The sequence below is a fragment of the Bubalus kerabau genome, chromosome 2, assembly GCF_029407905.1.
Source record: "Bubalus kerabau isolate K-KA32 ecotype Philippines breed swamp buffalo chromosome 2, PCC_UOA_SB_1v2, whole genome shotgun sequence".
Taxonomy (NCBI): domain Eukaryota; kingdom Metazoa; phylum Chordata; class Mammalia; order Artiodactyla; family Bovidae; genus Bubalus; species Bubalus kerabau.
In genome coordinates, this window is record NC_073625.1 from 104,986,039 (window position 1) to 105,008,737 (window position 22,699).

At 44.7% G+C, this 22,699-nt stretch overlaps 2 protein-coding genes across 12 annotated transcripts in view; one reads left to right on the plus strand and one right to left on the minus strand.

Moving 5' to 3' along the window:
* The first annotated feature begins 142 nt into the window (after positions 1 to 142).
* ZDHHC23 (zinc finger DHHC-type palmitoyltransferase 23) lies at positions 143 to 15,380 on the plus strand. 4 transcript variants are annotated; one of them, XM_055568216.1, is made up of 5 exons: positions 143 to 570; positions 1,153 to 1,347; positions 5,854 to 6,564; positions 8,133 to 8,300; positions 10,570 to 15,380. In XM_055568216.1, the coding sequence occupies exons 2-5, from the start codon at positions 1,205 to 1,207 to the stop codon at positions 10,835 to 10,837; spliced, it is 1,290 nt and encodes a 429-aa protein (XP_055424191.1). In that variant the 5' UTR covers positions 143 to 570; positions 1,153 to 1,204; the 3' UTR covers positions 10,838 to 15,380. The 4 variants fall into 4 exon arrangements, with proteins under 4 accessions (XP_055424191.1, XP_055424194.1, XP_055424192.1 ...); XM_055568219.1 differs by having other exon boundaries at positions 8,142 to 8,300; XM_055568217.1 differs by having other exon boundaries at positions 1,172 to 1,347.
* Positions 15,381 to 17,407: 2,027 nt separating this feature from the next.
* Positions 17,408 to 22,699, minus strand: part of CCDC191 (coiled-coil domain containing 191) — a 101,733-nt gene continuing 96,441 nt past the window's right edge. For all 8 annotated transcript variants that reach the window (XM_055568223.1, XM_055568222.1, XM_055568221.1 and 5 more), the window contains one exon: positions 17,408 to 18,810. In XM_055568223.1, coding sequence (XP_055424198.1) covers positions 18,666 to 18,810 — 145 coding nt within the window. In that variant the 3' untranslated portion in view covers positions 17,408 to 18,665. The remainder of the gene's footprint in view (positions 18,811 to 22,699) is intronic.

Sequence of the window (22,699 nt, forward strand, 5' to 3'; positions counted from 1 at the left end):
TCCGCCTCCGCGCCTTCCCCGACCCGAGGCTCCCGAGGCTGCCCCGCCCACGCACCGCCCTCAGGCACCCGCGGGGCCGGGCGGGGTCGGGGCGGCCGCCTCTGGGGCGGGGTGGGGAGGAGGTGCGGGGCCAGCCCGGGGCCCGACCGCCTGGACCGGCTCCGGGAGCCCGAGCTCGGCTCCTCCGCGCCCCCCGGCGCCCGGGCCGCGGGCCGGGGAGGGGCCTCGCTAGGGCAAGGGGGGCCTCCGCACGTGCGAGCGGGCGGGGATCCCCGGCGCCGGGGGCGGGGCACCCGGAAGCTCACGGACCTGCGGCGCTGAACCCCGCCGGCCCGGGGGCGGCGGGGACGCCGCGGGGAGGCGGGAGCACCGCCCGGGCGGAGGCCGGCTGTGGTCACAGGTGGGCGGCAGCGGAGAGCGGAGCCGGGGTCCCCGAGACTCCAGTCATCGTGCCCGTAACCCCGCGGAGCAGAGATCCCGGAGCCGCGTCCGCGCCCCGGGAGAAGCCAACCCTGCTCTTCTCCGCCTCGGCCTCTTTGGCTGTAGCCGCACCTCGGCTCCGGAGCGCAGGTAACTTCCCTCCCAAGGTCATTCTTCGGGCTGGGCGGCGTGGCGTTCACGGTCCGCCCACGTTCTTGCGATTGACGGGGGCGGCAGAGGCGCGTCCAGCTTGCTGAGAAGAAGCGGGGCTGGACGGCGACCCCGAGCGTTGCCCGAGCTCCTCTCCCGAGCCGGGTCGTCGGCCCCAGCGGGTAGACGCTTTGTTTCCGCCCGCAGCCCCGAGGGTGTTTCCATCCGCACCCAAGCTTCGGGCGGGGACAGCTCGGTTCTCCCCAGCCCGCACCCGCAGGTGAGCGCAGCCACCCGCGCCCCGGCTGTCCCGGGCCGCGTAGTCGGCTGTCGTCATGGGAACCGCTGGTGCCCAGACGGCGCCGGTCCTGGATGGGGTACCTGGCATTGAAGGCAGCTCGGAAGCGGCTGGAGCCCTAGAGCTCTGCGTCTGGCCAAGGACAGCCAGAAAAGCCTGATGAAAAGGGGACCACCTCCCCCTCGTTCTCATTTTTTAATTCTCAGGCGTTGGTGGTTAATCAGAGATAGAAGTGGATGTGTTTACGAGATGTGAGTTGTATTCGTTCCACTTTTCTTTCTGAGGGCTTCGTGTGCCTCGTAGTGACAGGTGGAAATCACGACCCAGAAGGGCACTATGAAGCCAGTGAAGAAAACCAAAGCGGAAGAACCTGAATTGGAGCCCCTGTGCTGCTGCGAGTACATAGATCGAAATGGGGAAAAGAACCACGTGGCTGCTTGTTTGTGTGATTGCCAAGATCTGGACGAAGGGTGTGATAGGTAAGCACTGTGTGTTTCTTGATACTGACCCCACCGGCCCTTTTGAGAACTACCATGCATACTTGGGGCTTAGCCATCCAGAACACTAGAATTTGCTCTTCATTCTGTTTCTACTTATCTCCAACTTAAAGTTGTCTTCTGTGTCAAGTGTGAGGGCTTGATAAAGATGAATTATTACTCAATAGTGCACAACTGTCTGTTCAGCCCAGTTTATTAGGAATTATTATTTCTCATTTAAAGGGAGAAGATGATGGAGAGAACAGGCAGATAATGGAATAGTAGACAAGTTAAATTGTATAAAAAAATAAAATGCAGGCCAGTACAATCTGTAAGTTTAAAATGAACACATTAGTACCAGGAAGTTCCTACATTCTCAGTGGTCTCAGCATTAAGAGACTGACACCTTGGGGCTGGCTTGCACTTGGCCACAAAGGGCCTTGAGGGTTGAAAAATCGGTCTCACCCTTCTTTCTGGGGAGGCGATCTAGCGAGAGGCATGATCCTACCCTGGACGGGTTGTTTTCAGCATGAGCAGCAGCACTATCCTGATTGATGGTGTTACATTTGGCTTTTATTTTCACCATTATCCCAAGTGATGAAAATTAACTATCCAAAGAACCAGTTTCTAACATCACTGAAAAAATTTTGTACCAAATAGTAATAACCTGGTCTTTATCCATTTTCTAAGTAATTATATATTTAAAAACTGTTATCACATGGAAAGCATAGTGTGGGGAGGACAAGGATGGTGGAGACTTGCTTTTCCCATTGGTAATTGCTGCTGCTGCTGCTGCTAAGTCGCTTCAGTCGTGTCCGACTCTGTGCGACCCCATAGACGGCAACCCACCAGGCTCCCCCGTCCCTGGGATTCTCCAGGCAAGAACACTGGAGTGGGTTGCGGATTTTCCAGGCAAGAGTACTGGAGTGGGGTGCCATTGCCTTCTCCACATTGGTAATTACTTCTGGTTAAAAAAAAGTCAATGAAATGGTATATTGCTGGCTTACATCTTGGTGCGTTAATCTTGCCATGAGAAGCATTCCTGGGGACTACTGTAGTCTAGTATTCCATAACCCCTTTATAATTCTTCCTTGACAGTGTGTATAATGTCTTATTATTGTTTAGTGCTAAGTTGTGTCCAGCTCTTTTGCAACCCCATGGACTGTAGTCCCCAGGGCTCCTCTGTCTATGGGATTTCCCAGGCAAGAATACTGGAGTAGGTTGTAATTTCCTTCTCTAGGGGATCTTTCTGATCTAGGGGTCAAACCCACGTCTCCTGCATTGCAGGTGGATTCTTTACCACTGAGCCACCTAAAAGGCCCTATATAATCTTTTACAGGTGCCTTTAAGTATAGGTTCTTTAGACTTAGGTAAAATCCTAAGATTTTCCATCCTGAGAAAATGGAGCACTTTGGACTAATGAATGGAGAAATGATGCCTTTTCTGTAACCTGCATCACTCAAAACCACTGCTTTTCCATTAGCCTTCTAACTCTTCCTGCCTCCCAACCCTTGAGACCTGAGCTGCCCTTGAGTTCTCTTCTCTCCATACCCTTCTCTAGAGATGAGCTCCCAGCGTTTCCATAAACCTGCTGCTCTGTATGCCTCCCGTATAATTAGTTCCCATTCATTTCCAGGTCTAGCCCTATTCTTTAAAATTCTAAATTTCTAAAATTGATGTTATCCTTCCTTCAACTGTTCCTTTCCATAATAGCCTAAGTATGCAAAAAATTCAACAGTACCACCTGTCCACCAGACTCCGTCATTTGAGTCATACTAGTGTGATCTCTTTTCTCAGCTATTTGTAAGGCAACCATTTTGCCTTTTTGCATTTCTTTTTCTTGATCACCGCCTCCTGTACAGTGTCACAAACCTCCGTCCGTAGTTCTTTAGGTACTCTGTCTATCAGATCTAATCCCTTGAATCTATTTGTCACTTCCACTGTATAATTGTAAGGGATTTGATTTAGGTCATACCTGGATGGTCTAGTGATTTTCCCTACTTTCTTCAGTTTTAAGTCTGAATTTGGCATAAGGAGATCTCTTCAAGAAAGTTAGAGATACCAAGGGAACATTTCATGCAAAGTTGGGCACAATGAAGGACAGAAATGGTATGGACCTGACAGAAGCAGAAGATATTAAGAAGAGGTGGCAAGAATACACAGAAGAACTATATAAAAAAGGTCTTCATGACCCAGATAATCACAATGGTATAATTACTCACCTACAGCCAGACATCCTGGAATGTGAACCCAAGTGGGCCTTAAGAAGCATTACTAGGAACAAAGCTAGTGGAGGTGATAGAATTCCAGTTGAGCTATTTCAAATCCTAAAAGATGATGCTGTGAAAGTGCTGCACTCAATATGCCAGCAAATTTGGAAGACTCGGCAGTGGCCACAGGACTGGAAAAGGTCAGTTCTCATTCCAATCCCAAAGAAAAGCAGTGCCGAAGAATGCTCAAGCTACTGCACAATTGTACTCATTTCACACGCTAGCAAAGTAATACTCAAAATTCTTCAAGCCACGTTTCAACAGTACATGAACCATGAACTTCCAGATGTTCAAGCTGGATTTAGAAAAGGCAGAGGAACCAGAGATCAAATTGCCAACATCCATTGGATCATAGAAAAAGCAAGAGAGTTCCAGAAAAACATCTACTTCTGCTGTATTGTACGCCTGACTGTGTGGATCATTACAGACTGTGGAAAATTCTTAAAGAGATGGGAATTTCAGACCACATGACCTGCCTCCTGAGAAATCTGTATGCAGGTCAAGAAGCAACAGTTAGAACTGAACATGGAACAATAGACTGGTTCCAAACTGGGAAAGGAGTACGTCAAGCCTGTATATTGTCACCGTGTTTATTTAATTTATATGCAGAGTACATCATGCGAAATGCTGGGCTGGATGAAGCACAAGCTGGAATCAAGATTGCCGGGAGAAATATCAATAACCTCAGATATGCAGATGAGACCACACTAATGGCAGAAAGCAAAGAAGAACTAAAGAGCCTCTTGATGAAAGTAAAAGAGGAGAGTGAAAAAGTTGGCTTAAAACTCAACATTCAGAAAACTAAGATCATGGCATCCAGTCATGATCACTTCATGGCAAATAGATGGGGAAACAATGGAAGCAGTGAGAGACTTTATTTTTGGGGGCTTCAAAATCACTGCAGATGGTGACTGCAGCCATGAAATTAAAAGACGCTTGCTCCTAGGAAGAAAACCTATGACCAACCTAGACAGCATATTAAAAAGCAGAGACATTACTTTGCCAACAAAGGTCTGTCTAGTCAAAGCTTTTTTTCTCCAGTAGTCATGTATAGATGTGAGAGCTGGACTATAAATAAAGCTGAGTGCCAAACAATTGATGCTTTTGAACTGTGGTGTTGGAGAAGACTCTTGAGAGTGCCTTGGACTACAAGGAGATCAAACCAGTCTATCCTAAAGGAAATCAGTCCTGAATGTTCATTGGAAGGACTGATGCTGAAGCTGAAACTTCAAGACTTTGGCCGCCTGATGTGAAGAACTGGAAGAGACCCTGATGTTGGGAAAGATTGAGAGCAGGAGAAGGGGATGACGGAGGATGAGATGGTTGGATGGCAATCACTGACTTGATGGACATGAGTTTGAGAAAGCTCTGGGAGTTGGTGATGGACAGGGAAGCCTGGCGTACTGCAGTCCATGGGGTCTCCAAGAGTTGGACATAACTGAGGGACCGAACTGAACTGAGTGTGATCTCTACTCTTCCTGATGCTACCCCCTGCCCTCCTGAACTGGTTTACTCCCCAGGCGCAGGATGGGTTTTGTGCTGCACTCAGGTTTCTCCAAGAGAAGGCAACGGCAACCCACTCCAGTAGTCTTGCCTGGAAAATCCCATGAGTGGAGGGGCCTGGTAGGCTGCAGTTCATGGGGTTGCAAAGAGTCAGATACGACTGAACGACTTAGCAGCAGCAGCAGCAGGTCTCTCCACGGAACGCCTCCTTGCCTTCCTCCCCACCCAGATGAGTACTAGCCAGTATCAAGTTCCAGCACAGATTCCCTTTTCCCACAAAGACCCCTGTGATGACTCCACCCAGAAATGTGTCCTCTCTTCTGAGCACACCTTACAGTGTTGGCCTGTGTAGTTCATTGGGCGATTTTATTGTTTTGTCACTTATCTAATATTTCTTGAATTCCCGTGTTGTCTTCACAACTAGATTGTAAATGGTTTTTTTGAGAGTTTTATGTCTCGACACCTACCCAAGTCTGAACAGTACTTAGGTGGAATATGTGTGTATTCCCGTGTATTTGTTCCATGTAGAAATAGTTCTGTTAAATATCTAAACATTTTATCATTTGAATTAAAAAATTATACATGAATCTGTAAGGCTCTTGTTTAATAGTAAGGAAGTTAAACCCTTGGCCTTTGGCATCTTTATCATTTACCTTGCTGTCTGGCCTGCAGTGTGGGGTGGTTTTTAATTCAACAGACATGTACCATGGGCCTTCTCTGTGCTCTTTCTGAATAGATGGATCACGTGTAAGTCCGTGCAGCCTGAGACCTGTGAAAAGATCATGGACACGATCTCAGACCGCCTCCGGATTCCTTGGCTTAGGGGAGCCAAGAAAGTTAACATTAGCATCCTTCCCCCACTGTTCCTGCTGCCTGTCTTCCTCCGCGTGGCTTCCTGGCATTTTCTCCTTGGGGCGGTGGTTTTGACCTCCCTCCCCGTGCTGGCTCTGTGGTACTACTACCTCACTCACAGAAGGAAAGAACAGACTCTGTTTTTCCTGAGCCTCGGACTGTTCTCTCTGGGCTACATGTACTATGTGTTCCTGCAGGAAGTGGTCCCCAAGGGGCGTGTGGGGCCCACTCGGCTGGCTCTTCTTACCTGCGGGTTATTGCTCATCCTTTTCGCCTTGTACAGAGCCAAGAAGAATCCAGGCTACCTCAGAAACCCAGCACACAATGACAGGGCTCTAAGTGGCAGCCAGGTCGAATGCCAGAACAGAAAAGGGCCTGAGAAGCCCAAGGGGTTCCCCAGCGCAGATCTGTCGGGCGGTCTCAACAACCGCGCACCCAAGGATGAGACTAAGGACTCCCCGAGGACGTCGGCCGGAAGCCCGGCCAAAGGGAAGGACGACTGGTGCGCTAAGTGCCAGCTGGTGCGGCCAGCCCGGGCCTGGCACTGCCGGATCTGCGGCATCTGTGTGAGGAGGATGGATCACCACTGTGTCTGGTATGTTGGAAAGATCTGGAGGCTTGCGGAGCCTACAGAAGCCTTCGTGAGACTCGCCAGGCGTGCTTTCCCTTTGTTTCCATCCTCGTCTCTCCCCCTCCCAGCTTTACACCTTGTAGATATTTGTGGGCTGTATATGGTGTTGCCACTTAGTCATCAGTTTTTCGAGCTTCACAAATTTAGTTCTTTTCAGTCATTTCCTGAAGGTGTTTTTTTTTTGGGGGGGGGTGGCTTTCTCTTCTTAGCTGCCCCTCATTTTCTCCTTACTAAGAGAGAGGTATCTACAGTTGAATGACATTAAAAAAAAGAATGTATTAGAAGTAGTATAGGTGCGTCTCCCTCACAGAACTTAGGAACATGTTCCTGTACCTCTAGGTGACTCTTAGCCTCTGACTGTGTATTCTTCCATCATTTAGATGTACCAGTGATTTCTAGTCTACATTCTTAAGGCTCTTCCAGATAATTCCCTATTTGGTTATCTGTGCAGAAGTGGGCTTTTTTTGGGGCACTTCTCTGTTGCCCAGTGACAAATGAGGACACCTGAGGCCCGTAAGATGTGAAGTGTGACTTTTAAAGAAAATGTTGCAGCTTCACTGACTAAATCTTAAAAGGGGTGTGATTCACTCAGATATGAATGTTCTCAGTAGCTTGTTCGTAACTTTCTCGCTCTTGAGGCAGTCACAGTCAGTAAATTACTCTTTTTACGCCTAGCATTCTGATCATGTTCCACTCTCCCTCTTAGAAGGGGATGTGGAAAAGGGTGCTGACCGCCCAGACGGCACAGAAGCGGACCTTAAGTTCAAGGCTTGTGAACAGGGACAGCTGTTTTTCTGGGGCTTTGGGCTTTAGGAGTAAACAGGTATTTTCATTTTTAGGTTTTCCTCTTCTCTGTCTTCATCATTTATTCTCATGCATACCTGTGTATGTGCGTGCGGGGTGGTGGTGGTCCATTTGCAAGCGCTGGTTTGCAGAGGGCCTGACAGCCTCGCTTATGAGATCTCTGCCCATGGATTATCCTGATGTGCCCATCCATGTGCCCTGCAAACGGCCATGACATGGAACTCTGTACGTGACAAGTAGTCTGCATACTGTTGAGCTGTTCTCCAGCCCCACACTGCATTTCTAACCTCCTGGGATCTTTTATTAATATGTGTATTTAATAGGGGTTTTTTTTTCCCACACTGTGTAATACTTCTGATTTAGCATTTTTAAGTTTTTATAACTCTGATACCATCTTATCCTTATGGCAGTTATGACAGTGTTAGCTCTTAACACTGGGTGACAGACCTCACTAATATCTAGAAAGATTTCTTAGCTGTGTTTTACTTTTCACGTACTCTTATCCTTAAACAAATGAGATAATTTCTCTTTGCAAAGATTAGAGAATGTAAGAGTACATCTCTCAGCAGACAAAATTTTAATTCCCTAAAAGTGGAAAACAAGAGAGCATATTTTTTTTAATAACTGAAATGCATACTATCCCTGTATTAAATGCTTTCTTGTTTATTGAGTTACATAGAGAACTTTTAAAGACATGTTTGCTTTCTTCCCCCTTGTGCTGTTTTGAGGATAAATAGCTGTGTCGGAGAATCAAACCATCAAGCATTTATACTTGCCCTTTTGGTCTTCCTGCTCACCTCGGTGTATGGGATAACGCTGACCTTGGACACCATCTGTACGGACAGAAGTGTCTTCACAGCTCTCTTCTATTGCCCTGGAGTTTATGCAAATTACAGGTGAGATCCCCATACAGGGGCCCCCGGAAGAGGGAGTGGATTTGCAGTCAGCATAAGGGGCTGTGATCTGCGGCTGGGTGAGGAGTTCTCACCCAAAACACGGGACAGGTTCTAGGGATGCTGGGTAGCCCCAGAAAGCCACTCCAGTACTCTTGCCTGGAAAATCCCATGTACGGAGGAGCCTGGTAGGCTGCAGTCCATGGGGTCGCTAGGAGTTGGACACGACTGAGCGACTTCACTTTCATGCATTGGAGAAGGAAATGGCAACCCACTCCAGTGTTCTTGCCTGGTGAATCCCAGGGATGGGGAGCCCGGTGGCTGCCGTCTATGGGGTCGCACAGAGTCGGACACGACTGAAGTGACTTAGCAGCAGCAGTAGCAGCTGTGCAGTGGATATGTGCATTTTTCTCGGGTGATGTCAGAAGGAGCGCTGACCTTAAAAAGTGAGGAACTAGTGCTCTCCAGGTAAGACCAGGCTTACTCAGGGACTTCAAGTGACCACTGGCATGCGAAAGGTAGCTGAAACTGCGATAACTCTCAGTCTCTGGGGATGAGTATCAGGGGACATTTCACTTCATTGCTGCTTTCTGGTGCTCTGTAGCCCAGTCTTAATTTATTGCTTCTGACCCTTTTCTGAAATGCTTACAATCTCTGTAACCTTTCTTTTCTATTTAACCTCCATTGATTTTTTTTTTTTTTCTGTTCTACTTTTTTTTTTTTTTTAAATCACCACTCATGATCACTGTAGTATCTAGGTCAAAATTTCCTTCAGTGCTTTTAGGTTGGGGCCCATTTATATACTGTGAGGATTGCCATGTTTTAACAGAAGCTGGAATTTTTTTTAGCTTTGGCCTAGCCCCCCCATCCCCCTCACTCAAAACTCTGCTTTAGGACATTTATCACAAGCCACTAAGAATAGTAGTGACTGAAGAATTTCACAACCTATGAAGACTCAACATAAAGAGGAAAGGACACTCTTAACCCGAGGAGGGCCCATCTATTCTAATGCCCATCCATGAATGTCTGGGTCTGTAATAGCAAGGAGCAGAGCTGTCCATGGACTGGTACAGGCAAGCGCCTGGGCAGACAAAGCAGACTGTCTTGAAAACAAAGAGTGAGAAGAAAGCAAAGGACCTTGAGGGTCCTTGTGTGTTAGTAAGCATGAGTTTTTAGACCTTCTTGGGCCTCATAAATGAAACAAGGAACATAGTCCAGCTACTATGTTCTCAGTGCTGTGGACCAACGATTCATGTCTCCTCCCTGGGTCTTAGTTGTCCTCATCTTTGAAGTGCTTTAATCATCCCTTTCAGCTTAACAGTGAAGATTCTGAACCAGTTTCCAGCTAACTCATTTGCATGTGTTGACCAAAAATAACCAATTGGCAGACATCAGATGAGCTGGAAGGGGCTTTCTTCACTCATGGGGTTTTGTTTGGTTTGCGGCAGTGGGGTTTGAAATGTGGTTGTGCTCCTGATGCTCCTGCAGAGCTGACCAGGAAAGGGCTGCCTGTGTGGGGAACTGTCCTCTGACTTGTGTTCAACCTGAGAGGATGGAGATGAATAACCTTAGCATTGCTCCTCGGAGAAGGCAATGGCACCCCACTCCAATACTCTTGCCTGGAGAATCCCATGGACAGAGGAGCCTGGTAGGCTGCAGTCCATGGGGTCGCTAAGAGTCGGACACGACTGAGTGACTTCACTTTCACTTTCCACTTTCATGCATGTAGAAGGAAATGGCAACCCACTCAACTATTCTTGCCTGGAGAATCCCAGGGACAGAGGAGCCTGTTGGGCTGCCGTCTATGGGGTTGTACAGAGTCGGACACGACTGACGCGACTTAGCAGCAGCAGCAGCAGCATTGCTCCTGGGTTCCCACCCACAGTTCCTGGAGGGACGTTTTCGGCAATCTCATGGCGCCTTTATTTTCTTCTGCATTGAAAACAATTTAGGAATTATTCATTCAGCAAACAGATTTTGAATGGTGTTGTATCAGGTATTGTGTTTGTATGGGGGCTGCAAAACACACAAAACGGTCCTTACTGTTCCCGTTTCACACCCTAGAAAAGGGGGCACCAGTAATGATAAAATAGGACATCTTAATAGTCACAAATGAAGCAGGTATTGGCATTCCGAGGATGGGAAAGGTGGGGTAATCAGGGAAGGTGCCAGAGTCCTTAGGAGTAAGTACTGTGTGTGTAAAATGGTACCACGGGGACGGCTTTCTCAACGTGAAGCGTCAGCCGCCCTGACCTGCCTTTCCCGTTCCCAGCTCGGCTCTGTGTTTCACCTGCGTGTGGTACTCTGTGATCATCACTGGCAGCATGGCCTACATCTTCCTAATCCAGCTGATAAACATCAGCTACAATGTGACCGAGAGGGAGGTGCAGCAGGCCCTGCGACAGAAGACGGGGCGCCGGCTGCTCTGCGGGCTCATCGTGGACACAGGCCAGTACAATCGGGGCTTCCTGCGGAACTGGCACCAGTTCTCCACCCTGGGCGCGCACCCCTTCCACCACCCTGCCGAGGACATTGTCTGAGTGCCTTCTGTACGGCTCCAGGGGTGGAGGGTGGCTCCTCCCTCTGCTCCCTTGCGTCGGACACTTCGGTACACGCAGGATGCTCATGTTTATCCCTTGTTTCCTAAAGGCATTACAGGGCCATGCTCAGGTTTAGGCGCTGGACTGGGAAGAAATGAGTTTTTCTGACTTCATAACTTAAAAAGAGATTTTTATATCTAAGAGGTAAAAGTAGAGCCATTCCTTTCCAGTCACCTTACTAACTAAGTCACCATAAGTTGCGGATTGCTAATGCACAAACGGATAGAAGCAGTTCCCACCCATTACTATGGGAGAAAGAGCCTTGGATCAGGAGAGTTTCTAGTCCCTCTTTCAATTCTGAACAGCCATGCAACCCTCAGTCAAGCCCCTTCGCCGAGTCTCAGGTTCACCTGTCAAGTGGGTACTGATGCCTACCCTGGCTACCTCACAGAGCGGATGTTGGGGGGCGGGGGTCCCGTGAGGGATGGGGTATGTTAGAAAACATGGAAAAACAACTAAAGCACCAGAGAGGTATGAAGTATTATTAGGAGAATCCTAAGACTGGAAAAAATATTTGTAGGTCAGAATATTGACGCTAGTATTATTGGAGTAATCCGTTTTCAGCATTTCAGAGTGAAAAACAGATCCTCAAATACCATGTTGTACAGTTAGGGGAATTTCTCTTTCTGAGGTATTAGATGTTAACTACTCAAATAGATGACCAGGTGGATTTATGCTATCATCTGATATTGAAAGGATAGTTGATGATTTTAAGCATAATTATTACTAGTATAATGTACAGTGGTCATGAGTTTAGGTGATGAGTTCTTATATTTACCTTACTTCTTATGTATTTATTCTGTTTGGATTTACTCCAGGTAACTCCAGTAGGCATCAATGTTTCTTTCTTCCCATGTTTCGCCTGGTCAGGTGCTTGCACACTTGTGGCAATGACTGGACGAGAACAGACACTCCTATGGGAACAGTTCACTCTCTTTCTGGGTAGGGTGGCTGCTTATATCAAGGGCTTGACGTTTTTGTTCACGTAAGTAATACAGATACTGTCAGCAACAGCACTGTGTTGCAAAAACCAGTCTTTTGGCATTCACAGTGTTTCTGGCATGAGCTCTATTTGAGCGGCTGATTGATGTCTTCCCACTTAACTTGCACCTTCTTCTCATTCACCTTGCCCAAGATAGAAGTGTCTCACTGGGAGAGAAGAAGCAGGGTATATGTGGTTTCCACTAATTAATAGATTACTGTTCTTCCCTAGTTCTTCCTAAATTGTTTCTTTAATCATATCTCAAAATGGAAAATGTATAAAGGATTAACTCTTTGGCATGGGCCCATTCTGCCATAGAATTAAGATGAGGCAATTGATTTCACATGGGGAAAATACCCTCTTGAAATACTTGGTTTTGTACCTGTACTTCTTTATAAAACCCCAAAGAATTCATGAGTCCTTAAATTTGCCTTGGCTTATAGCTTAACAGAGGAAAAATATTGCCAGCTGTTTCAGTCTTTCTGTGTGTGCTGCTGTAGCAAGAGGTTTATAAAGGTCGAGAGGAAACATTGCTACTTGTACATCTCTGCCCTCTGCAGCTGGCACCACCCCCAGTCCTGCCATTAATCAAGGCTCTCCTCAAGACACACACCACATTTTTATACAGGCTTGTCATTGCTTTCCCCAGAGATGGACTGTTTAATGAATGATAGACTCCATATTACATTGATGATGAGCCAACGAGCAAGTCTGGGGATGTTAGCAGTCTGTGGTTTGTATAGTAATGCCCTATCCCTGGCCCAGAATCAGGCATTCATTTGGAATTCATTGGAGCTGATATAACTAATTTCTTTATGTATGGGTGGGAGATAAGAGAGAGTAATAATGTCAAGGACAGCACACGTGGCCAGAAATCTCTGATTATAGTCTCCTGAATGCCAGATTCAGAGCCAACTCAGATTGTTTAGCAATTGATAATAAAATTAACAGAAATGTTAGGATAGTCCGTAATCTTGGCCTCTGGCCAAATCTTTAGCAACAGTGAAAATACAGTGTGCTGAAGATGTGTGTCTGCTCAGAGGCTCAGTTGTGTCCCTTTTGTGACCCCATGACTGTAGCCCCCCAGGCTCCTCTGTCCATGGGATTCTCCTGGCAAGAATACTGGAGTGGGATGCCATTTCCTCCACCAGGGGATATTCCCGACCCAGGGATCACATCTGCATCTCTTACATCTCCTGCATTGGCAAGCAGATTCTTTACCACTGGCGCCATCCGAGAGAATGAGGAATGATCACCATCTTTATGACAGCACACCCCCAGTAGGGTTACCTGGATGGGCAATTCACTGTTTCCCCTCACTCAGATAAAGACTTTCTTTGCATATTATTCTGGCTGATTGTAATTAAGGTGCTTGTTTGAAGTTCTTTGAGAACTTCATGATTGGCAGTTTATAGAAGAAAGCACAAACCTTTGCAAAGCTCAGTGGTTTTGTGGAGGTAAAAGCCTATTGAAGCATTTGCACCAAAAGGAGCAGCAGCCAAGGGACGGACTGTGAGCAGCTTCTGTAGGCTCTGGGGTGTCCTTTAGCTGTACTCCTGGACTTTCAAGCCTTTTTACCATCTGGAACCATATGAGGGATTTTGTTCTTTTAAAGGACAAGGTCTCTGTGAATGAATGAGCCCCAGAGAATGGTGGTGGTAACCGTGGGGAATTGCCCAGCAAACCTGAAGCCCATAGTTTCTTGGCCGTAGGAGCAGGCTTGCCCCAATGTGGTGCAGACAAGTGGGTCTCCCCCGTCACCCCACATCCTCAGCCTCTTAAACATACTGGATGTGGAGTTTACTAAATGATCTACTGTGATCTGACCACTTATATTATGGTCATGCCACTGTGGCCTCTTCCTGGGGAAGAGAAAGTGTTCCACTTGGAAGATCAGAGGGAGAAACCATTAAGGATCAGGACTGCATAAAGGAAGAACATCCTTCAATACTTAAAAACGTTTCTTATGCTACCCAAAGAGTACTTTGTGGTTATTGCTGGTCACACCTGAAGTAAGCTGACCATCCGTTGACAATGCCTTTTTGGTAGGTTTCTTTGATGCTGCTGAAGTCAAGCCTTAAGTGTGTTTTGGGAATGCTGGGCTGCCCTTCTCATGTCAGCCACCTGTGTGTGTGTGTGTGTGTGTTTAGGACCCTGTAAATCTTTGCTTTCCGAGTAGTGGTGGTTTCCTTTGGTGAATGAAGTACTTGTCTTCCACTGTCCCATCTGCCTAGCAGAAAGACTGCTACGGACTTCCTCTTATGCAATAGTCCTTGGTACTTATAAAATTTTTAGCAAGAAAAAATTTTCTATACTAGAATCTTCTACTGCCAGAAGACACAATGCTGGTAAGGTTCTCTGTAAGAGTGACCATCTGCTTAATAGGCTATTTCCTTTGGGTAGGATGTTAGCTTTTTTATTATAAAACTCAACTTATATAGGCAAAAGTATGACATCTTGAAGCACAGTTTTAACCAGGATGTTTAAAAATTAATGTTTTGTGAGGTTTAAGGTCTCTTTAAATTAGGTAAGTAGATTTATATGACAACTTCATTTTAGCCATATTTTGGTATCCTGTATTTTAAAAAGCATTTCCTCAAATAAGAAATGGATAATGGAGACTTTTGCTTGAGGCACCTGTTTGGAAAATGGTTTTCTCATCAGCAGCTTGACAGGTGTGCCATTTTGTATTAAACATTACAGAGGTGATGCAGGCGGTGAATGAGAACTAAGCTTCACTTAATGCTGAAGAAAATTCAGTATGTTCTTGTGGAAGTTTGTTGTGACTAAAACAAACTTTTTGCAAAATCAGCCACATTTAATCCTGTTTCTAATGGATAGTTATTCCCACTTCAGTTGGCACAAAGCTTTTCATTGTAGTAGCAGCAGCAGGTCAAAAACTGGTTGAACAGAGACCTCCTTTAGGGGTTGTGACTATTTCCGTCGGGCCTGTGACTTGTCACTACTCTAACCTTCCTGATGGCATCTTTTACTTCTAGAAAAATCATACTTTTAAGAGCAAAGCTTTAAAACCACAGCTAGTCTATTCTAGTTATGGATGCAACTAAAATCTGCTGTTTCTTCAGATGGTGCCACTGACAAGATGCTGTGTTACAGAACTCACAAACTCATCCTGTTGTGATCCTATAGTCTGCGTGATTTTGACGGTTTGAGTTAGGGCTTCTGAGCCTTTTCATTTGATTGCATTTCTGGGTCTGATGTTAGACTAGAGGAAGCCCAGGAAAATTTATTTAATATTATATTTCATATTTAATGTAACTAACTCAGCAACGCTAGAGGGGATTTCTGAAGCCATCTCTGGAGGCTGTGGGCTAAACGTTTTGCACTGTTTTTATACTTGTATTCATATCCTCTTATCACCTCAGACTCAGACACAAGGCCTTTCAAATGGAAATTTTAAAAATGACTGCCATTCATGTAAAATAATGTACTGTGACCAAGTTGTTTAAATGGAAAATAAAGTGCTTTCTTTAAGGAAAATAGTTGATGCTTCTTGGTTTGTCTCCTGAACTCTTGAGCCTTAAGAAACGCCTGCATTAGAGCTGGGCTGCCTCTCTGGCAACCTGTCCTGCCCATGCTGTGGATGGAAACTGCCCCCAGCCCTCAACTGTTCTTTTCCTTGTGGTTACTTGTCCAGTTGTGTAGGCTGGGGATACTGCTTATTTGGGCATTGTACTAGCAACAATGTTTCATTTGTTTTTGGCTGGGCAGCATGTGCAAATTTAGTCCCCCAGGGATCAAACCTGCCTCCCCATCCCCCCTCCACTGGAGCTTGGAGTCTTAAGCACTGGACTGCCAAGGAAGTCCAGCAATAACATTTTAAATCGTATCTTTTTTTTATTTGGAGGCTAATTACTTTACTTTGGCCACCTTTTGGCCTTTGGCCACCTGATGTGGAGAGCTGACTCATTTGAAAAGACCCTGATGCTGGGAAAGATTGAGGGCCGGAGGAGAAGGGGACGACAGAGGATGAGATAGTTGGATGGCATCACTGACACAATGGACGTGGGTTTGGGTGGACTTCGGGAATTGGTGATGGACAGGGAGGTCTGGCGTGCTGTGGTTCACGGGGTCGCAAAGAGTCGGACACGACTGAGCGACTGAACGGAACGAAACTACTTTACAATATTGTAGTGGTTTTTGCCATACACTGACATGAATCAGCCATGGGGGTACATGTGTCGCCCATCCTGAACCCCCCTCCCACCTCCCTCCCCATCCCATCCCTTAGGGTCGTCCCAGTGCACCAGCCCTGAGCGCCCTGTCTCATGCATTGAACATGGACTGGTGATCTATTTCACATATGGTAATATACATGTTTCAATGCTATTCTCTCAAATCATCCCACTCTTGCCTTCTCCCAGAGAGTCCAAAAGTCTGTTCTTTATAGCTGTGTCTATTTTGCTGTCTCGCATACAGGGTCATTGTTACCATCTTTCTAAATTCCATATATATGCGTTAATATACTGTATTGGTGTTTTTCTTTCTGACTTACTTCACTCTGTATGATAGGCTTCAGTTTCATCCACCCTATTAGAACTGATTCAAATGCATTCTTTTTAATAGCTGAGTGATACTCCATTGTGTATATGTACCACAGCTTTCTTATCCATTCGTCTGCTGATGGACATCTAGGTTGCTTCCATGTCCTGGCTATTATAAACAGTGCTGCGATGAACATTGGGGTACATGTGTCTCTTTCAATTCTGGTTTCCTTGGTGTTTTATGCCCAGCAGTGGGATTGCTGGGTCATATGGCAGTTCTGTTTCCCGTTTTTTAAGGAATCATCATACTTTTGTTCTAGTTTGCATTCCCACCAACAGTGTAAGAGGGTTCTTTTTTTCTCCGCACCCTCTCCAGCATTTAAATTGTATCTTTATGATACAGCAGCAAGAAATTGTTAGGTCATTTATTAAGTTTCTTGCTAAGTAGGTCATTTTCTAAGTTATTTTCCTGTCTTCAGAAGGTTTCTATAGGTAGGTAAAAAGTCCTTGCTGAAACAATCAGAATGTGGACTGCTGAAGACTCAATTTCTACTGATGCCTGAGGTGAAATCAAAGCAAAATAAAGCTTAAGAGAGAAAACTTAAGCTTTCTGCAGTTTATTTATTTAGACCCCTGGCAGGTTTATATGAGGGATCCACCCTTCCTTATCTACTGGCTTGGCATTAAAACAAAATTGGTATTTTATTTCTGACTGCTAATACCAGCCAATGTGCTAAAGATGGGTGAAAACAGATTGTGATTTAGACAGGAAGAGGTTAACTATGAGTTGCTTTTAGTCCGTTTCTTTAATGGCCATTAGTCTTAGAGTTTTTAGATGATGGCTACAATCATATTAAAGGAAAAGATAAGTGAGAATAGGGACGCTGGAAGAAATAAAGCTCAATATAGTGTTTTTTTTGTATCTGAGTAAATCATAATACATCTTCCATAGAAGAAGAATATGTCATTTTGTAGGTGGTGTAGCTAGATATCCCTTCTAGGAAGTAAGAGACAATAACACGATTTATTGAACAACACACAGAATTTTATTGCCAACTCAAATTTTAAGCTTACCAAATAGTTGTAGTTACCTCAGGGCTGCAAGAGACTGTCTCATTTTACTGTGTGCATTTACTGCCTGAATTTGTTGTTATAAGCATGTACTTTGTAACGAAAACTTTTTTTTCTAGCAGGTAACTCTTTCAGACAGTTCACAGGAATGTTGTGTCAGTCTTTACATTCTTTAGCACCTTAAAGATTAAAACATTCTTTGAATTCAAGATAAGTACCCTGATGCTGGGAAAGACTGAAGACAGAAGGAGAAGAGGGCGACAGGATGAGATGGCTGGATGGCATCACTGATTCAATGGACATGAACTTGGGCAAACTCTGGGAGATGGTGAGGGACAGGGAAGCCTGGGGTACTGCAGTCCATGGGATCGCAAAGAGCTGGACGCTACTTGGCAACTGAACAACAAGCTTGATACATAGATCAAGCTGAGCTGAGGATTAGAAGACAAATTGAATGTGTTATTTCAAGTTTGCAGCTGGAAGCGTGAGCTGACATTTTAACAGATTGCTGGACGGCCTTTGATAGTCTTTGCTTTTGGAGTTCTCTTCACATTATAAAAGTGCACTGAGGAGAAGTATCTTTGGTTCTTCGGTTTCTCTGAAATCAGGAGATGCTGCTACCCTTTGCAGTGGCTTCCCAGAGTGCCTTTTGATCCAGTTTTCCATCAGGTGGGCAAAATGGACAGGGTCTGGCAGAATGCCTGTTGCTGATGCTAAGGGACTAGATGACTGGCCCTCCTTTTCTAAGTACTCACTATTTTAAATTTCTATTTAGTTAAAGTTCCATTTGTCAACAATTCACATTAAGCTATAAGGACACATTTTCCTGCACAGTCTTAGGCAAAGAAACATTGTCCTTTTTAAAGTTTATGACACTAAAAATATATAGGGTACATCTGAACAGCAGAGCCCAAGACTGTTCCTTTGAATGGTCCTGCTGTGATAAATGCTTTAGTGGACTGATTAGCAATCCAAGAGAGATCAAAGAAGGAAGTGTACATTCACAAAATAATTTCTTTGATCCAAAAAGTATGTGACAGAACATAAGCCAGATATTTGCGCGTATAACGTGGGTGGGTGGAGGTAACCCACACGCGGACCGATGAAACTCCCATTGTAAGCACTGCACTGCGCCTGCGTGGGCTGTGGCCCCCTGTCCACCACAGACTCCTTACCCAAGGGCCGAGCATCTGAGTGCTGCACGGCCGAGTCACAGCAGTGTGAACATCTGGAAATCTGGAAGAATTTCAGCTACCTTCCTACGGAGCTGCTCTCGCCTCTCTTCTTTTTCTCTTTCCTCTTTTGTAAATTTTGCAAACTTCTTCCATGTCTGAAACGTGATCCAGAGAATCCTCCTTTAAAAAGAGAAAAAGTGATATACTGAGGAAAAGTTAACTTTCCATCAATCTGTGCTGAAAACTTTAAAAAAATCACCTTTATTGTGAATAAAATGTTATAGGAAAGGTACGGAAGTCACAGTTGGGATTCAGACAGTATGAACACGGTGAAGAGAATGAAGCAGCAGAAGCGGGTGGGAGTGACTGACAGGTTCTTCTCTTCTGTCGGTGGTCAGGGGAACCCTCTGTGAGAAGAGGACATCTGAGCCGAGCACCCGGTGGCCTCTTGAGTGCACCGGCCAGGGGACGCGCTCCTCAGGGGGTCTGGCCCCAGCCTGCACCTTACGGGTGAGGTGGGACTAGAGGAGCGGGGGCTCAAGCAGCCAAAGCGCTTGTGGTGGAGATGCTGGGAACCTGCTGCAGCCTGTGCAGCACACGCCAGTTACAAGCATCGATGTCCTGGTGCTTGGACATATATGGTTTAAAAAGCCCACTGAGATTTTAAAAAACCTCACCTCCAATGGTCTTGAATTTTAGTTGAGGAAAAAAACACCCTTGGGTCAGGATCTGAAAACATGGTCCAGAGGCTCACATGTTGAAGCGGGGGTGTCTGCTGTCATAGGGAGACAGGCGATGGCCTGTTAGGATAGCATGACTACGGGATTCCTTAGTGCCCACTCCAGCTTTGCCACAGGGATAGAAAAGTAGCCCAGTCTCTGCCCAAATAGGGTTTAACCTGGCGAACAGATCACCTCAGTGCTGCAGGGAGCTATGGTGCTGGAGATCCTGCAGGGTCCTTACTGCCTGGTCTGGTAGTGAGGAGCATCATAAGGTTTTGAAAGAGATGATGTCTGAACTTTTTAAAATTTGATATATGACTGTTTCATTTGTATTTTTAGTGGCAGTTGAGGTAAAGTGACAATTTAAGTAGTAATTGCTTTTATTTACATTGTAATATTACATACTTACTATAAAGTGGTATTTATAAACCGAATGCTAATTGTTTATAATCTCCAAAACTTTTTTTTTCATGTTAAAAGTGAAGTGGCTCAGTCGTGTCCGACTCTTTGCGACCCCATGGACTGTAGCCTACCAGACTCCTCAGTCCATGGGATTTTCCAGGCAAGAGTACTGGAGTGGGGTGCCATTTCCTTCTCCAGGGGATCTTCCCAACCCAGGGATCGAACCTGGGTCTCCCACATTGTAGGCAGACGCTTTACCGTCTGAGCTACCAGGGAAGCCCTGTTATTTTCATGTTATTTTTCTTTATATTAATAGATTCCTACAAGATACTTGGTGTGATTCCTGTGCTGTACAGTAAATACTTGTTGCCTATTTTATGTTCAGTAGTTTGTGTCTTAATCTCATACTCCTAATTTGTCCCTTCTCCCTTCTTTTTCTCGTTTGTAGCCATAAGTTCGTTTTCTCTGTAAGTCTGTTTCTGTTTTGTGTATACTTTCATGTGTATTATTTTAGATGCCACATAAAAGTGATATCATATAGTTTTCTCCGATTTAATTCACTTAGTATGATAATCTCTATGTCCATCCATGTTGCTGCAAGTGTCAATATTTCACTCTTTTTCAATGACTAGTTAATATTCCCTTGTGTGAATGAAATATTACTCAGCCATCTTCTTAAGCCAGTTACCTGTTGATGGGTACTTGATTTGCTTCTTTCTATGTCTTGGCTATTGTAAACTGCTACTGTGAACTTTGGAGTGCATGTATCTTTTTGAATTAAAATTTTCATTTTTTCTGGATATATACGCAGGTGTGGGATTGCAGGATCATATAGTAGCTTTAGTTTTGAGAGGGTAACGGGTAGGAAGGCCAGGGGTCCCCAAGTAGAGGAAATAAACTGCAAGTGGCAGACTTTTTTCCTTTCTCTATTCAAAATTAGAAGGAGGTTTCTTTTCAATTCTGTGTTGTCATGGCAACACCTGGTTCTCCCTTAACTTTTCTCAAACCTTGAGTTAATCAGTATGTTTTTCTTATGGAAATATTTTTCTTAAGCTATGTTAATGAGCTATGTATTTGCCTTGGAATCTGCCTTTCTTCAAGTGGGTTAGGCCTAAAGACTCAAACCTTGAACCTGTAATGGCTCAACAAACCAGAATGTCTTACTCATGGAAATGTTCTTAAGCTATGTTAATGAAACTAGGTATTTGCTTGGAAACCTGTCTTTCTTTAAGATTCATGTCAATTGTTTTAAGCTGGGGGATGACTCACCTTGTGCCAATGCTATCTCAAAATGCATGTTGTGGGAAAGGGGCCTGATGCAGCTCTCTCAGTTTCGAGGGGATTCTTTATCTGATCAGCAGCTTGCTAACAGACTTGCTAAAAACTAACAAGGGGGGGCACTCTTTGTGTCCCCTTCTGAAGTCTGTGTCAGAAGCTGCCTCTATTCCTTTATACTTTAATAAAACTTTATTACACAACATCTTCGAATGATCAAGCCTCCTGTCTGACTCTGGATCGAACTCCTCTCCTCCAGAGGTCACGAATCCCCCTGTGGCTCATGGCTAGCAGCTGCAACCTTTCAGTTTCATAAGGAACATCCCTCCTTCCATAGTGGATGCACCAGTTTACAAGTCCCATCAACAGTGTACAAGGTCTCTCCACAGCCTCTCCAGCATGTCTTATTCATAGACTTTCTGATGATAGTCATTCTGACTAGTATGAGGTGATACCCTGTAGCTCTGATTTGCATTTCTGTAATAAATGAGTATCTCTTTTTGTGCCTGTTGGCCTTCTGTTTGTCTTCTTTGGAAAAGTGTCTCTTTAAGTCTTCTGCCCACTTTTTGATTGGATTGTTTGATTTTCTATATTGACTTGTATGAGCTGTTTACATTGGATGTTAAACCCCTGTTGGTCACATCATTTCAAACATTTTCTCCCATTTTGTAGGTTCTTTTTGTTTTGTTGACAGTTTCCTTAGCTTGTGCAAAAGCTTTTAAGTTTGATTAGTTCCGATTGATTAAATCTTGCTTTCATTTCTTTGGCCTTGGGAAACATTGCTATGATTTATGTCAAAGAATGTTTTTACTATGTTCACTTGTCTTAAAGTGTTTAAACCATTTTATTTATGTATATGGTGTGAGGGAATGTTCTAATTTCATTGATTTACATGTAACTGTCTAGCTTTCCCAACACCATTTGTTGAAGAGACTGTTTCCCCTCCCCCCCCCTTCATGGTATATTCTTGCCTCTTTTATCACAGATTACTTGACCATAGGTGCATGGGTTTATTTCTGGTCTATTTTGTTCCATTGATTTGTAAATCTGTTTTGTTTATTTCGATTACTGTAGGTTTGTAGTATTGTCTGAAGTCTGGAAGGGGTTGCCTCTCCAACTTTGTTCTTTTTTCTCAGAATGGCTTTAGCGATTCTGGGTGTTTTGTTGTTCCATATCAATTTTAGGATTATACTACTACTGTGAAAAGTATCATGGGTATTTTGATAGGGAACACATTAAATCTGTAGATTTCTTTGGGTAGTATGGCCATTTTAACAATATTCTTCCAATCCAAGAGCACAGGATATCTTTCCATTTCCTGAGTCATCTTCAATTTCCTTTGTCAATGTTTTATACATTTCTGCAAATAGGTCTTTCACCTCCTTGTATGTTTGGTCTTAGGTATATTATTTTTTAGATGAGATTTTAAACAGGATAGTTTTTTAACGTTCTGGTACTTCACTATTAGTGTAAAGAAATGCAACAGACTCCTGTTGTATCATTTTTTTATCCTGTTACATTGCTGAAGTCATTTACTCTAATAGTTTTTGTTTAGAGACTTTGGGTTCTCTGCAGTGACAATTTTACCTCTTCCCTTCAAATCTGGATACTTTTATTTTTCTTGTCTGATTGCTGTGGCTAGGATTCAAATTCGATACTGAAAAGTGGTG

Excerpts from the sequence above, each read along its gene's own strand:
- ZDHHC23 (XM_055568216.1), top strand. The coding sequence starts at position 1,205 with ATGAAGCCAGTGAAGAAAACCAAAGCGGAAGAACCTGAATTGGAGCCC. Across the intron at positions 6,565-8,132 it reads ATGGATCACCACTGTGTCTG|GATAAATAGCTGTGTCGGAG; the intron begins GTATGTTGGAAA and ends TGCTGTTTTGAG. Across the intron at positions 8,301-10,569 it reads GGAGTTTATGCAAATTACAG|CTCGGCTCTGTGTTTCACCT; the intron begins GTGAGATCCCCA and ends TCCCGTTCCCAG.